The 17,347-nt window shown below is 45.7% G+C and overlaps 1 protein-coding gene across 5 annotated transcripts in view; it reads right to left on the bottom strand.

Moving 5' to 3' along the window:
* The window catches only part of HLCS (holocarboxylase synthetase), a 237,683-nt gene that overhangs the window by 180,909 nt on the left and 39,427 nt on the right, over window positions 1-17,347 (bottom strand). For 4 of the 5 annotated variants that reach the window (XM_042956672.1, XM_042956670.1, XM_042956674.1 and 1 more), the window contains 2 exons: window positions 16,119-17,065; window positions 10,934-11,116 (listed from right to left, as the gene is read on the bottom strand). In XM_042956672.1, coding sequence (XP_042812606.1) covers window positions 10,934-11,116; window positions 16,119-17,065 — 1,130 coding nt within the window. The remainder of the gene's footprint in view (window positions 1-10,933; window positions 11,117-16,118; window positions 17,066-17,347) is intronic. The other variant, XM_042956671.1, reaches the window with a different exon arrangement.

The raw sequence follows: 17,347 nt of genomic DNA, 5'->3' as shown, positions 1-17,347 counted from the left end.
GTACACTTCAAATTTTCTACAAAACGTTTCCTTTTTTTTTAATTTTTTTAACATTTATTTATTTTTCAGAGACAGAGAGAGACAGAGAAGGAGCAAGGGAGGGGCAGAGAGAGAGGGAGACACAGAATCCCAAGCAGGCTCCAGGCTCCGAGCTGCCAGCAGAGAGCCCAACACGGGGCTGGAACCCACGAACCATGAGATCATGACCTGAGCTGAAGTCAGACGCTTAACCAACTGAGCCACCCAGGTGCCCGCAAAACATTTCCTTTTATGTGTGTATACAATTCAACAGTTACTACAAAAAAGAAAAAGAACAGTTTCAAAAAAAAAATTTTTCTTAAATATGAGGAAAGTATTAACCTACCAACACAAATTCACTGACTCCCTGTTAAGGATATATATGTACTATAGAATTACTAGGCGTCCAACAGGACTGTTTGGGGCAACGTCTGAAACAGAGCTGTTGAATTCCAAGTCAAACCCTGGAGAAGCAGAGAGAGATGTTCTGTGCGTTCCCAGTGCGTTCATGAGCCAACCAGGCCAGGGTCTGGCAGAAACAGCACCACAAGATGGTATTTAACTGCATTATGGAGCATGAGAACATATGTGAGCTGGTACAGAAACCCAAATGACATAAATAGCCATGTTTTTACAACAGCCAATTTAGCACACATATTCTGAAAACATAACTTGACTGCAAATTTGAGGCTCCTATATATCGCATTGATAAATTAACAGGGAAATCCATTGGAGAAAGAACCGAAAGAAAATAAAGCAGAGAGCAAAACATTCTTTCACTTTGCTTCAATTATGCCAGGACAAGGATGAAAATAGTAGTAACCTTTTCTTTTCTTTTCTCTTTTCTTTCTTTTTTTTTTTTTTTTTTTTTGTGCATCTGATTGCTTTGCTGGGACCAGCATAAATACCAGAGTCCTAGAAAGAATGTGAAAGATCATCTCATCTATCCTCCCACGAAGAACAGAGAGGGTTTGGTAATGACAATTTGGTGACCGTGGGTGTCCTTTAAAAAGCCACCTTGCGTGACAAACTCACTTGGCCAACCTGACAGAGCACACGCAATCCCATCATCACGGAAGGAAAGTACACACCAAAAGGGGAATCCTCAAAATCACAGACCTTTGACCTTTCAAACATTTTAGACAAAAAAGCCAGAGGAAAAACTTAAATATTCATGCAGATCAAGGTTGCCTGTGGAAAGCAACGATCTGGAGTAATAATCTAGACAATTCTAAGGCAGGATGGGTCTGGACATTCCCCTCAAAAAAAAACGGACCATCATTTTTTAATTTACGAAACCACAGTTGAGTGTTTTCTTTTAAAAGACATATTTCCTTATTTACTGAGATTAAAAACAGGAAGGGGGGATTAGTGGTGCCATCACCTAATTAGTCATTAATAAACTGCCGTATGGATTCATTTCTGCTCAAAGACAAGAAACCAACTTGTCAAATACTTGGAAAACTTTGCAAGTTTTCTTAGAACAATACCCTTTACTTTAATTTTACATTTCAAACTTTTACTTTGCCCGCAGGAAGCAAGTAGGTTTAAACTACACGCTTTCACAGCTCAGGACTCAGGAAAGATTTGTGGTTTCTGACACCAGCAAACAGCCCGGGGAGGCACCCACTCAGAATCGAGTGATCCCGCTGACCAGGGAGGGCTGGTGTCAGTCCACCTTTGCAAGACATTCTATTTAGAATTTGAGTTTAAATCTTGGAGGTGCAAGAGCCAAGTGCCCACACAATTGTCCTCTTCACCTAGAACCCCGATCTCCCCACACCCGGACACAGGAACAGGAGACACACAGGAGAACTTGACACTCATGTCACAAGATTAAACTGTAAATCTCCATGTGCCGATGGGAAAGTATGTTTCCTTTTTAGCAGAAATCTGTAGATATTTTCACCAAAATCTCCCATCCTCGGGGAAAAAGACCTCCCCACAAAGGAAGGTTCTATTTCAGCGATTGTATAGCATTTTCTACAAGTTTTAGTTAAAGCAAACAGAGGAAAATACACATATATTTAATTAATAATTCATTCGTTATTTATGCTAATTCATATATTAAAATTTTAAAGGTTCAAATACTACTAAAAACTATCAGTTAAATATTCTAAATGTTTTTTAATGTTTATTTTTTAGAGAAAGAGAGACAGAGTACGAGCAATGGAAGGGCAGAGAGAGGGAGACACAGAATCCGAAGCAGGCTCCAGGCTCCAAGTTGTCAGGGCTTGAACTCACGAACCACGAGATCATGACCTGAGCAGAAGTCGGACGCTTGACCGCCTGAGCCACCCAGGTGCCCCTAAAACAAATATTCTAAAGACCCTTAATTGTTCTCATACAAATCCATGTCTCCCAAGTCATCAAATGGGGTTTGACCCCTAGAATTTTTTCCGAAGGGCAATATTTCTAACAATCAATTAAGAACTAAAAGAACAGCCCAGACTCCAGTATTTCTTCCACTGATTCTATTATTAACCCGAAGCCTGCAGACGTTTCAAGAAAAAAAATACAACACAAGCAGAAGAATAAGACAGAGTTTTTCTAGAAACATCCAGTATCTGGAAGGCTGTGTGTGGCCAAACTTGGTCCAACAGCGCCTGGGAAAAAGCATCCACTCACAGGCAGCTACGAGGAGCCGGAACCAGAAGAAACTAAAAAAGGGATGACAGCATTCCCGTACCTCGGAGAGAAAGGGCGACAGACAGACAGACTAACCTTAGCCGGGTTTGCCCACTCTGGAGCGGTAGCCAGAGAGGTCTTGGCCTGTACTCCCGGCTGAGGTCCAACACAGGATCACCACCACCTCGGGTTGTCTCTACCTTCCCACTCGGGCAGGGGATACCAGATTACACACCCTTCAGGGCCACAAATTGCCTGTCAGTTTTGAAAGCCCGAAACGGGATCAAACATTTTTGCAAGACGGCACAATTCTCCGAGCAACGTTCCCGAATTTTTAGCATGAATGGAAACAAAATGTGCTCCCTGTCTGGAATTCACACACCGGAAAACTAAGCGGAACATTTCTCGATGGTGCTCAGGTCTCAGCACCCAGCACTGCGGGACTGACCCGGAGTGGGGGGATCTCGGCTCTGCACCTGAGCTCGACCCTTGGGCCATGCCCTCCAGCCTGGTGCCAGCATGGGCTCATTCCCTGGGATGTACTTTTTACGCCCGGGAGACCAAAATCTGCTCCTAAGAGTGCTGCAAGACTTCTAGAGACAGCTTCAATCGACTTCCCCGGGAGGCAACGCCATAATCCGTCCCCGCTCACACATGGCAGCTATTAGGGAGCTGCTGTAGGAGACAGAAAGCATTTGGACTGGGAGGACTTTTTCTTCCAAAAGGGCCTGTTTCCCATCCACGGATCTGTGACTGCATAAGCGGTGGATATAAATAGTCTGAGGAAATAAAAGCGCCCTTCCTAGATAGAGTGCTACCCCCCAGAAGGAAACTGCGGAGACAGAAGCTCGCTCTCGCCTACCCCTGCCCCACGCCAGCCAGCAAGAACCAAGCTAGAACCAAACGAAAACAACATCCAGCACAAACAGAAAACAACCAAAGTCGTGACTGCCTGTGTTTCCTACAAGCAAATTATCAGTCCCTGCCTTCCCTGTGGCCCAGAAGTATCTACTCCTGCAGGAGTCGCTTGGAAACACTCTTGTGGAAAGAAGATTCAAGTAACAATATGGTACCTACAGTAGCCGAAAAGCGTCCCGCCCCCACCCCGCCAAAAGATAGACCAAAATAAAAGGCAGCTAAGGAAAACACCCCAGCTATTATCTCTTTAGCATTTCAACATCGAAACACATCATGTCACCTTTGACACAGGCATTATGTTTGATGACAGGAAGTCAGTTAAAATGAACAAAACATTTCCAGTTTAGGTGAAGGGCGAAGGAAGAAAGAAAAGGAGAGAAAGGTATACGAAGGACCCTGAAACATTCGTAGCTATAAAAGCTTTTAAATGTTTGCTTTAATCTGCCAGCTGCTCTTGAGCTGGCGCTGTATTGTAAAAGAGTCACCACAACACCACGTCAGCCACATGTCAAAAGCTATTCAGGGCGCACCTGGAATTCTGAGTTTCTCTCTAATTTGGACCCCTAAAAATTATTTTCTAAGCTGTGTTTTAAAGTAACACGGGGAGTTTCCATCTCACCGCACTTATTGGAGATTCAGAGCAAAGATGAAAGGCAGAAGGAGCGAGGATGCACTGCCTATGCTAAAACACGGAAAGCAAAGGTTTTTGGTTTTGTTTTGTTTTAATTGGAGAATTCTAATTAACTCTGAAAAATCCAAGAGATGCTTCATTGCTCCACAACCTGGCTTGCTCTTCCGAAGGGGGAAGGACCCCCACCCTGCCCTTCCAACCTGTCAGGGCCGCTGTGAGACCCAGGTGAGGCCTGGGGAGGCACCTAGTTACTTATGCCGCATGCCACAAAATGGGAATGTCTCTGTCGGCCGGAAACTTCCACAGCAACGTCTCACGCCCAGTAGGCACTCAGATGTTTGCTAAGTGCAGAGGTTGGTGAGAGGAGGAGGGAGGAACCATGTAGCATGATTTCGTCTCAGTTTCTCCCTAAAGCAACCAACATCAGAAGAGGAACAACTCCCCAGGGTGGAAGGGACTGTGTTAGAAGATATTAATACGTTGACAGATACGGAAAGTACTCCCACCTGCCTTTTGGGTGGGGGAGGAGGCATTCCACAGCAAATGATTTGGGGTTGAATCAAAATGAAATGTGACACTAGTTTTTGTTTTAAAGCATGCAGGACCCATCCCACAACACCCACACACTACCCAAATCACACACGTAGACACAACAGGACGATTTCTGCCCAGCTGCTTTCACAACAACTCTGGTTGTCACTTCTTGTTACGGTGACATTGCGACCCCAAGGCAAAGGAACCACAGACCCCTCCACGTGCCAGGACCCCCAACATCCTGCAGGACACCTCGGTGCCATCAGCCATGAGGAACGCCCAAGTTCCATGAGGAACGCCCAAGAGAATGCCAGCTTTGCAGTTTCAGAAAGCCCCAGGCCTCAAACAGAGATGTCCCAGGGCAGGGGAGCGTGCCGGGCGAGCTGTGCACAGTCCACCCTCCTCCCCTTCCCCTGGCCGGCTGGGGGATCCAAAGGGATCCACTGGCAGCCCACTCTGCACAGAGGTCCCATCCCGGCTCTGAAGTCCCATCCCGGCTCGTCCCCATCAACCAGCTGCTGCTCAGAGCCTCGGGCTCTGCCCCACGCCCTCCCCTGGTGGAGAGAAAAATGGAAACAGAGCCCAGAGAAACAGAAACAAAAAGGCGAGTTTTTCCATGGGACTTCAGGTCGTGCAAGGGAAAGAGCTGTGGTTTTCTATCCAATCGGGGTCGCTCACAAACGCATATGGATTCCCCCACGGAAAGGTGTATTCCTGCTAACTTCCCACCAGCACCAGTGGCGGGAGGTCCGTGCGGCAGCCACCCAGTAATCTAGGGTCAACCGCGTAGCTTCTGACTCTCTCACTCAACACACGCCTCCAGGAAGGAGGTTATCTGTTTGAAAGGACTCACTGTGTAGATGTCAGCACATGTGTGGTCCTCTTTGAGGAACAGTTCGAGGGGTTCCGTCAAGAAACATCCACGCGGGGACAAGGGCGCTCGAATTATGCACTTCTACAGGCCCCCCAGTAGTACCTTCCACCCACAGGCATGAACGGATTGCTGATGCCCATGGTGCCCACACAGGAACATGGGAGCCACAGCTAAACCAGCAGTGTAGCAGGAACTAGCCTTTCACCGGAGTTAAGTCATTACTAACAAAGCTAGCGCTTCTCAGGTAATTAATACAGGGGCGCCTGGGTGGCTCAGGGGTTGAGTGTCCGACTTCAGCTCAGGTCACGACCTCATGGTTCATGAGTTTGGGCCCCACATCGGGCTCTCTGCTGTCAGTGCTCAGCCCACTTCAGATCCTCTTTCCCCCTTGCTCTCTCCCCCTCCCCCGCTTGCATTCTCTCTCCCTCTCTCAAAAACACAAACATTTTTTAAAAAAATAATATTGATGTCAAATATTAAATAAGTTACCCGTATCTACACAACAGTCCTTACTTTTTTTTTTTTTAAGTTCTTATTTAAATTCCAGTTAGTTAAGGGGCGCCTAGGTGGCTCAGTCGGTCGAGTGTCAGACTTCGACTCAGGTCATGATCTCAGTTGGTGAGTTCGAGCCCCGCGTCAGGCTCTGTGCTGACAGCTCGGAGCCTGGAGCCTGCTTCGGATTCTGTGCCTCCCTCTCTCTCTGCCCCTGCCCTGTTCGTGCTCTGTCTCTCTCTCAAAAATAAATAAACATTAAAAAAAAAATTTTTTTTTAATTCCAGTTAGTTAACATTCAGTGTAATGCTAGTTTCAGGTATACAATTTAGTGATTCAACACTTCACATACAACAACACCCGGTGCTCATCACTTAAGCCCCATCATCTATTTAACCCATCCCCTCATCTACCTGGACTTAGGTATGGCAGCCTTAGGACAATGCACAAAAAGCATCTTCTATAGTTTGAAAGAGGAGCTATTTAAGCACAGGAATAGACAATATGTACTGGCACCAGTGATTACTTATGGTAGTGCATAATCATGTTTCCATTTTGGTATCGAACCTGTCCCTGGTTAATGGCTTTTCTCACGTTTTGAGCATTAACACTCAAGTGGTGACCATTTATGGGCTGTCTTCGAAGTCTAGTAACAGTAATTTGTATGTATTTTTAGTAACCAGGTTTGTTCATAATAAAAATAATACAGGTACATTACAGAAAATGTAAAAAACACAAAAGTTTAGTATAATCAGCCCTAATTAAGCCCACCATCTAGAAATACACCCTATACATACTGTATTTCCTTTCAGTCTTTTTTCTGTAGACATGTGTGTGTGTGGTGTACATGTGTTCATGTGTTTTGTCTGCTTTGACAGAGCATAATCTTGCCGAGGGCTGAATTTCAATCCTGCCCCTGGGAGTTTCAATTAAATGGGAAGCCCTGCTCACCCAGAGAATGCACCTCAGCGGAGCCCTGCTTCCTCAAGGTGTCATGCATCGTGACGCTTCTGAGGCCATACATGACTGGATTTTAGAGGGGAAATCACATGCTGCTGTGGTGTGTGGGTGTCGGTGAAGGTTCAGAACACATCCCTAGCAAACACCAAGAGTCGAATATACTCTGGGTGAGTGGTTTTTTTTTTTTTCCCCTACCTGGATCACCATGCTATTCTTTTCCATTTGTATCATAGTAATGTGGAAGCTCATAGGTGCCTCATAAATCTTCTGTACCATTTGCTATGAAGAGCGAGGGCCTAGGCACCAAACTGTGTAAACACAGCTGGTACGCAGTAAAACTATTCAGATAACTAGTGTGTTTATTTTCTTCTTTCATATTCCATCCTGTAATAGGACCTAGCATCCAGCAAATGTTTAATGGAAGATGGATATTATTAACTGTGGCACTGAAATAATTCCCACACATCCAGAAGAAAGTGCCACCAATATAATGGAAAACTACTACAGTATGTGAAGCTGATGCAGAGAGAAAAAAAAAAAATCTCTGAACAGATTCCAGGGAGTCTTCCACCAGGCAGCCTAGCTCAGCAGCGACACCGTGCGGTGACAGGTGGTTGATTCTCAACAGCACAGAGTATTTTACAGGGAGCAGGAAGCAGAGGCCAGCACAGGCATCGAATCTGCAAGGCAGGTGATGAATCTAAGGATGGGCCGTGTATTACAGATGCCAGGATACCAACATCCTCTCACGCACCTTCATTACGTGGGGATCAATGAGATCTAGTAAGAAGGCTGCGGGAAAGAAAATCAAACAGAAAGTACGACCCAGCTCTGTTCCCAATCTGTCATTCCCAACTATCTGTAAAAGCTAAAAGTGCTGAGCCATCACCGGCACAATGACCAGATGTTCCTAAATGTCTCCACCTAGACATTAAGAGGATGGCCAGAGGAAATGAGCACCTGCCTCCAGAAACACCATCAAAGTCAGTGAATATCCTTCTGCTTTCATATTCATTTGCATGATAATCCCTTAAAGATTTTGTATCCCAGGAAAACATACTCTAACATCCTGAATTCTTGTATTTCTTTTAGCAGCAGATTCAAAGTCTTCTAGAAGGAGTAATAAAACTAAGAAATGTGGATATACACAACACTCATATGCCCACTCCCTCAGCTCCTTGGGCTCCCAAAGTAAAAAGGAACTCAGAGAAAGGCAGTCGGGAGAAAATGTAATGCACAGGATTAGCAGACCAACTGGATGACCCAAAATGAGAAGAGAACATTTCTGAAAATTGCTCTTCCCCAAAGTTACTATGTAATAAGGAACTTGGTCGGTTTGGTGCCTGTATAGGGTATTTGTGAATCTGTATGTAGAACAAGTACATGTTTTCATTTTGTTCAAACATTTCATTCATTCCCAAGATTTGTGTATGAGGTTACTAATCAGTAGGGGGAAAATGTCTCCCCCACACCCGCAGGCGGTTTAAAGAACCAAAAGGACAAAAATATAAAGCATCTACTGGGTATGTTAATATAAGCAGACACGCAACACAAAGCCTCTGCTTAGGTATTTCGGGTCATACCCATCCTAAAGACACAGGAAATGCCTAGAACCCAAACCTTGGGAACACGTTTTCCTCTTCACTGAGGAGTCCAGAGGGGCGAGAGTCAAAGAGTCCAGAGGGGCGAGTCCCAAGGCCAGTGCAGTCAGAATTCCTGAGAAAGGTCAAAGACCACTGCCACGGGCAGGCCTGGTCTCTCTGGCTCCATGACCTCAGAATAAGCAGGTACTTCCTCACATTTCCAGTCTCAGCCCTCCACGATCAGGAAAGGGGGGACAGAGAAGATTTAGGAGAGTGACAGTCACATCTCCCCTGGGACCAGTAACCCTTATCCACGAGGCTCTGCCCCATCCCCCCAAAGCAGGAGGGATCACACGTGGGTCATCTAAAGGAGCTGAAGCTCTGAGGACCCACTTTATTTTGATAAAAGTCACAAGACAGAGCTGATGCTTTTCCTTCTATTAACTGAGCACTCAGAGACAAATGACGTGGAGTTTTGAATTCCCAAGTTGAAGGCACAAAACCAAAGTCATATCATTAATTCCTAAGAGCACCCATTAAAAAGAGTGCAAACTGGGGCGCCTGGGTGGCTCGGTCGGTTAAGCATCCGACTTCGGCTCAGGTCATGATCTCGTGGTTCACGAGTTCGAGCCCCGCGTCGGGCTCTGTGCTGACAGCTTGGAGCCTGGAGCCTGCTTCCGATTCTGTGTCTCCCTCTCTCTCTGACCCTCCCCCCATTCATGCTCTGTCTCTCTCTGTCTCAAAAATAAATAAACGTTAAAAAAAAAATTTTTTTTTCAAATAAAAAAAATAAAATAAAAAGAGTGCAAACTGGCTGAAAGCCATAATGAAAATGCAATAAAAGAATGTCTCTTAAATGAAAAAAAAATCATCCATTGCAATATTATTCATTTTTAAAATTAAAAATTATTACCTATAGTCTATTTTTAGACTGGGCATCAGGCACTTTTGGGCACATTATACGCATGTAATTTATCAAAACTCTCAACAATCTAATAATAATACTATTAATCACTGGACTTTTTTTTAAGTTTATTTATTTATTTTTGAGAGAGAGAGAGTGAGCACAAGTGGAGGAAGGGCAGAGAGAGAGAGAGGGAGACACGGAATCTGAAGCAGGCTCCAGGCTCTGAGCTGTCAGCACAGAGCCTGACACGGGGCTCAAAGCCATGAACCACGAGATCATGACCTGAGCCGAAGTCAGCCAGTCAATTGACTGTGCCACCCAGGCGCCCCAATCCTATAAGGTATCTTAATACTAGATCCCTCAGAGTTTATACCAGTCTTCTACAAGTGAGCAAATCCCACCCAGATAGCCTGCAGCTCTGTTCTCCTCTGAAAGCTAAGTTTGCCAAGGGACAGAGTACAACCTAAAAGGGAGTTCCTTCTCTTTTTTATTTTTTTAATGTTTATTTGTTTTTGAGAGAGAGAGAGAGAGAGAGGAAGAGAGAGAGAGAGCATGTGCATGCGCGCGTGCACACACACACAGCAGCGGGGGGTGAGTGGGACAGAGAGATGGGGGACAAGGGAAAGCAGGTAAGTTTGGTGTTTAGAGTCACCTGGACTATCAGATATTTGCTAAAACTGCACGGTTACATCACTAAACTTACAAATTTCCCCATTTAGGGGAGCTGAGAAAAAGACCCGCAAAATCATTTGCCACAATTAACAAGAAATTGACAGCTTGACAAAACAAAGCAAAGGGGTTAGCAGGAGACACCCCTAGGGAACCTGGCAACCTGCCCAAACCAGGTAACAACCACAGGCATCAAGTGCAGACACAAGACCAGGAAAATTCCTGAATACATTCCCAGCTCCATGGGCATTTTCCTTTTAGACACAACTAGATCTAAACTGAAATCCAGAGCCCTTCCGCCACAAGATGGCAGGCATCAGCACAAATGAAACAAAACTTGGGGTTTTCCCATCCAAATATTCACTGAGAAAGGCCCAAATCAAAAGAGGTTTTTAATCCCAAATGAATAAAGTGTGGCTTCCAAATACACTCTTGACACATGAAAGAGTGACCCTTTTTTTTTTAACCATAAAATGGATAGGATGTGACCTTTAAGATTTAATACCTTCTAAACTCCCTTCTCTCCCTCCCTCCCTTACAAACACCAAAAATATCAGCTATACTTGGATATCTTTAAGGCAGCTCCCAAATCTGAAGTCAAAATAAAAACAGAAATCAAAACCATAAACCCACCGCAACGGAACCCCTGAGGAAAAGGGTCACCATCTGGAAGAAAGGCATCCAAGGCGCCCCCTTCTGGGCTGAACGCACACACTCACCTCGGCAGCAGGCAGTAAGTACAGAGGCGTTAAGGCAGGAGCTCGTTTTAGGTCACAGTTCAGGCCGAGCGTCGTCAGGATCTCCCTAAGGACTTCGTATCTTCTCGTATTGCTTGATTTGAGCAGATTGAAATCTTCCTGGGCTTGCACCACTGAAGAGCTGGGAGGTAGTTCTAAGTGCGCCTGAGGGAAAAAGATACCACTTGGTAAATCGGGGCACTTACCGACCTCAATAGAAACAATATCCTCGCCGGCTCTTCTGAAAACTTAAAACCGGAATCCTAATTATCAACAGCATGTAAATGTTGAACATTTGGAGAGTAATGACAAGCAATAAAAAGATGCAAAGGAGCCAACTGACACGGTGGCTGTCAGGCAGAAAAGGGATGCTGGAAACGAGCCTGGATAGTGATCAGACTCTGTCCAGGTCCAGACATTTATCACTAACCAGGCAGTGGACCCTGGGCAAATCGCTTAACTTGATCATTCGACCGAAATGCTTAGAAATACAATAGTTCTGGGGCGCCTGGGTGGTTCAGTCGGTGGAGCTTCCAACTTCGGCTCAGGTGGTGATTTTGTGGTTCGTGGGTTCAAGCCCCGGATCTGGCTCTGTGCTGACAGTGTAGAGCCTGCTTTGGATTCTGTCTCCCTTTCTTTCTGCCCCTCCCCCTGGCGTTTGCATACGAGCTCACTCTCTCTCTCTCTCAAAAAATAAACAAACATTAAAAAGAAAAAAAGAAAGAAATCCCATCAGGCTGAGAACCCAAGTAAAGTCCCTACTGAACTCAGGGAGGCGTGATGGTCATGTTGAAACTCTCACTCTACCTGTTAGTCACAACCATTGGGGAACAATACCAGGGAGGAATACAGCCTTATTCACCATTGTAAGAGTGTCTGCAGGCCTTCACATAGGAGTGGGGTTTGAGGGACCCCGGAAAGGCCCAACCCACCACCCTCTGATTAAATTTAAGATTCAGGACTTCATCTGTCTAGTTCAGGCTTTGTTGTCCACTTAAAATCAAACCAGTCCCACCTATCAACATGGTCTGAAGGAACATGCTAGATCTTCTAGCTCCCTTCAGCTAGAACCTTCTTAGCAGTGGCATGTGCCTTGGTATAAAGGAACAGACTCGAACTTCTGGCCCTCTTGAGATCGGATTTTAAGTGGCCCTTAGAGCCTTGGAGGGTGCCACAACATTGAGCAACCTAAGCATGTTTGCTTCATTTTGCTTTTGACAGGGGTCCGCTGTGGGTTTCTGTTGTACGCAGAGCTCCTGACCTGATATTATAGGAGCATTATGAAAATAAAAAGCAAAGTGCCAGCCTTCAGATGATATAAAATCCCTCAATTCCCACCCAAGCCTTCACCAAGTCAAAAATACTGTCCAAAATGGTCCAACTGTTCAAAGTCAATGTCAATCTGAAAAGGTTTGTAGAGACTGTCCTGCCACTACAGCGGGTGAGCTGGCCACTAAAGCAGGGGTGAGTCTGTCCTCCAAAGAGCCCTGGAGAGAAGAGGAGGGAGAAAAGTAAAATCCGTCAAAGTATCCAAAGCCTGCCGAGTCTCCTTCTCCCCTGGGTTCTCTCCTTACATGTGGCCTCTCCTCTCCAGTGGACAAAGCCAGTGCTGGGGCAATGAGCAGAGCTGTGGGTCACGTTCAACTCATGTGAGCACGCGGCTCTCCTGGAGCTTACCCCTTGCAGGTGCAGAAATAAAATGAGCAAAGTGGGCCCAGGAGAAAGGCGTGAGAGTGACGAATGGCACACGCACACCCCAACCTGAGTGATACACACAAGATCCAAGCACACACGTGAGGTGTGCTGAACTCGCTGAGGAAGACAACGAGGGCTCGCCCCACAGGCAGGCCTCCAGGGTTCCAGGAGGTGACACAGACATTGTGCAAGGAGTGCTTTTGTGGACTTCAAGAGTCAGCGCTTCTATGACAGATTTGGGGCTCAGGAAAGCATGTGCTTCTGGATTTGCACTCCTGGTTCTCTACGGCATCTGACAAATGTTACATCCTCTGGCTGGAATACTGTTACCATACTGATGGGTCCATTTTTACTACCTGGCTTCTTCTAAAATTAAGGCTTTCTGACCAGACCAAAAGCCAGAACTAAAGCATCTCCAGTCACAAATTGAGGACCGGGGCGGGGTTGGGGGTGGGGGCTGCTACAGGAATCTGTTGGGAAATACTGCTAACACCCTACAATGCACGAATGACTGACTCCACAACGAGGTAGGATCAGCCCCAATGTCAACAGTGCCATGGTTGAGAAACCCCACTGTAAACGCCATGCCACTGCTGCCATGTGCTAAGCCACAGAAGGAAATAAAATATTTTTAAATCCATTTGAGAGACATTTACTTGAGCAACTCCATGCCAAGGTCCTGGTCCATTTGATAATCAAATGTCAGCATGAACCCACAGCCTTAAATTTCCCCTGCAAACCTGATCATTATAGCAAGCACACGAAAATTTCCTTTTTCTTTATTACGAGCCCTCTTACTGGGTGACATCATTACTCCATTTATTATTACGATGAAGGGTAAAGGCATCCCCACGCAGCTCCTAGGCCATGAGACCACCACCTACAGTGTGGCTGTGGTTTGCCCTTGAAGTGCTTTGCGCCCTCTTACTAGGTTACATCATTACTCCGTTTATTAGAGATGAAGACTGTGAAATTGACCAAGGAAAGAGGAAACTGGCCAGTCTGTGGTAACATTTATTGGCTGATCTCGGTGGCGAGGTACCGTAGTGACACAGGCCCAAGGAGAAAGCGGTGAGCCTGTCACACAGAGACTGGAAGTCATTTAAAATCAAAAATGACATTCTAATCCTCTGAATCTGATTTTTGAAGCTGCATCGTATTGCCTTTTTTTCTAGAGCGATGCGTGCAGTTTCAAATTTTATGACAGTAACGGGGTCAATTTAAATGGTGCAGCCAACAGAGTTGCCATGTAACTCCCAGAAATGCATCGCAACGGTGCCGAATCAATTTTCTAGTACAAGTCTGTGCACAGGGGTGGTAAAAGTCACTATTCAAAACTGAAATACGGCTCTAGGAAGTCAGGTTTTTAAGTGGATTTTCTGAGAATGCACAGTTGCTATAGTTACCATCTTTGCAGAGAAAAAGATAAGAGGAACATCTATTAGGCCTCCAAACTAATTCATGTGCTTTGCAGCCCCTGTGAAACCTGCTTGGCTTGCACACATTCACCTACCCTGATGTCCAGATTTCTTCACTGCAGGCATCTTTGCCCGAGCATTAGCTTAAGAACAAATGAGTGGGCTTTGGAATAGTAAAGAGACAAATTTACACCTCCATGAAGAATATTTGGTCAGAAAACCTCAAAAGACTTAGCTCCTAGGACGACATATGAAATGAAAATAAACAACGAAAAAAGGAAATGATTATCTAATTCAATAAAAACATCCCTGTAATAAAACAAAATCTGTTATACTCATCCTGGGAACTATTCTGGGAAAAATACCTACAATCACTCAGTTTTCTCATTTAAGGTAACAAATCCTTAAAGGGGCACCTGAGTGGCTCAGTCGGGTAAGCATCCCACTTTAGCTCAGGTCATGATCTCACAGTTTGTGAGTTTGAGCCCCCCACATCAGGCTCTGTGCTGACAGCTCAGAGCCTGGAGCCTGCATCGGATTATGTGTCTCCCTCTCTCTCTGCTCCTTCCCCACTCATACTCTGTCTCTGTCTCTCTCTCTCAAAAATAAGTAAACATTCAAAAAAAGAAAAAAAAAATCCTTAAGAACAAGTGTTCATCTAACTCTGTCAAAAACTTCTGCCCTGAAGCATTAAAAAGTTTGCAGTAAATGATCAGGGATTTTGAAATAGTCTCTCCTGTTTCCATCTGCTTAAACAAACAAAAAACTAAAAGGAAAAAGAAGGTGGGAAAAAAAAAAAACAGCAGATGAGCCAAAGGGAAGGTTTGGGAAGGGAAACAGCAAGTCCTTCCTTCCCGCTGTCTCCTTACCTACATACAGCTGACCCTTCACCAACGTGGGGGCTCGGGTGCCAATCTTACCACACAGCTGAAAATGCTCATATAACTTTTTACTCTCCAAAAACTTAACCTATAGCCTAGTGTTGACCAGAAGCCTTACCAATAAAATAGTCAAGTAACATGTATTTTGTATATTACATATATTATATACTCTATTCTTACAATAAAGTAAGCTAGAGAAAAGGAAACTATTAAGAAAGTCATAAGGAACATGGGGCATCTGGGTGGCTCAGTCAGTTGAGCGTCTGACTCTTGATTTTGGCTTAGCTCATGATCTCAGGTCAGAGTCATGGGATTGAGCCCCACATCGGGCTCTGCACTGGGCTCAGAGTCTGCTCAAGATTCTCTCTCTCTGCCCCTTCCCCACTCGCATACACTCACGTGAGCTCTCTCTCTCCCTCTCTCTCACAAAAAAAAAAAAAAGAGAGAGACAGAAAGAGAGAGAAAATCATAAGAAACAGAAAATACATTTATAGTACTGTATTTAACCAAAAATATCCACACAAGTGGACCCACACAGTTTAAAGCTGTATTATTTGAGGGTAGGTTGTATTAATTTGCCACAAAACTAAATCGCTTCAATATTCTCTTTGCAACTTTTCTCGGCACTTAGATTTTAAGAGTGACAGAATCATAAAAGAATTGAGGATTTGAAGTGTTTTCAACACTCACTACCCCAGAAGTTGGTGAGCATTCATTCATGTAGTCCCTGGCATCACCTACAATGTTGTAATGTGATGGTTACTAACACTTAAAATCACCAGCCCAAGGCACTCAACTCCCTACATTAACTAAAGGTTCGATTATATTGTGCTTTGAGACAAAAGAGTAAACTAACATAATTTGGAAAGAGTAATACCAGTACAGATCAAAACAGGAACGAATTTTCTGACTAATCCTCCGTTAACCAGGAGTCTAATTGGCCATGACACCTGCTGCTATGTCCCTCCATCACGAGTATTTTGGTGAAATGGGATATTCAAATGACAGGAAAGCCCTCATCTAAACCTACTCCCCATCAGCAAAAACTCCCAGGCGAGGATCAAAAAGCACCCCACGAACACAGACTCCTGAGCCTTTCAGTGTGCGACCTTCGAGAGCATGCTCTCAGTCCGAGATCCCCAAAGGTCATCACATGGATGCCGGCCTCCATACCTGGCAAAGAACAGCTTCTCCTCCACGTGGTCCAAAAGGCACTTGCACTATCAGCCTGTCCTTGTCCTCATTCTCCAGGTGACCCTGGAGCTTGCCCAGGCTGAGCTGTCCCCCAGGGCCCTCCTCATAAACATAGCCACTGCTCAGGACACTGAGCTTCACGTGGGTCTGGTCAGCCTTGGAGAAAACCAAGTTCTGGACTGTCTCCCGCAGCACACTCTTGCTTGTCACCTGAAAGCCAGCAAGCGTGAAGGGCGAACACAGGCCCAACACTTTCCCCCCCTGAGAAAGGTAGGCCACGAATTTCTGGGAAAGGTCTTCAGGAATCGCCTCCCTGGTGGCAATGACCAACAACAGACAGTTGTCCGACCACGGGTCTCTGAGAGCACTTTCCCTTGACAGGCGGTACAGTGTATAGCTCTCAGTGTCCACACAGTCAGCCAGAACGGACCGGACCTCCTGGAACCTGCCCAGGGATTCCTGGGAGGCAGAACCCATGTAGAAGAGGATATTGGGTGCCCTCCCCGTGATGTTGACTTTCCTCCCTTCTCTCTCCAGGCAGATGTCATCAGCAACATCCTCCAAAGTGCCATTGTGATCATACGGGAGATCTGGAATTTTCTCCGCAGATGCAAACTTGACAGATTCAATGGTGCTATTCTCAAGCTCCAAACACTCATGGCAACTAGACAGATGGAGGTGACGGTGCTCGATGGAGCCCACTCCTACGTCACCCTCCCCAGCAGGCTCGCGGCCAGAGGGACCATCTTTCCCTTCTGTGGGTTGTGCACCAAGGACCTTGAGGTCATCTCCACCAACGTCCTCCATAACGTCTGGCTCAGGCTTACTCTCAACGGAAGGTTCAGGATTCTGCTGTAGGATCTGGGCTTGCTTGTTTGAGGCCTGATCCTTAAGTGCCTTCAGAGTGGAGTCCTGCAACTGCACTGCTAAAATACAAACAGAACAGACAGCCCATCAACGCTTCTGGTTTGTCACAGAGCTCAGTTCAAGACCGCACGGTACTCTCCGCACTCTGTGACTCTCGCTTCAGGGCAGCCCCCTGCCAGTCCCACCTATGTCCTCACCACAACTCTGTGGCATCCTCTGGATCCAAGTCACTGCTCCTGCTGCTGGGGGGGGGGGGCCGCGCCTGATGACCCCCTCCCAGTGAAACCCCGCGTTTCCACAACACCTGTCCCATGTGAATCAGAGAGGTCATCAGGCCTACT

Source organism: Panthera tigris, chromosome C2 (genome assembly GCF_018350195.1).
Source record: "Panthera tigris isolate Pti1 chromosome C2, P.tigris_Pti1_mat1.1, whole genome shotgun sequence".
NCBI lineage: Eukaryota > Metazoa > Chordata > Mammalia > Carnivora > Felidae > Panthera > Panthera tigris.
This window is presented reverse-complemented; position numbering and strand designations above follow the sequence as displayed.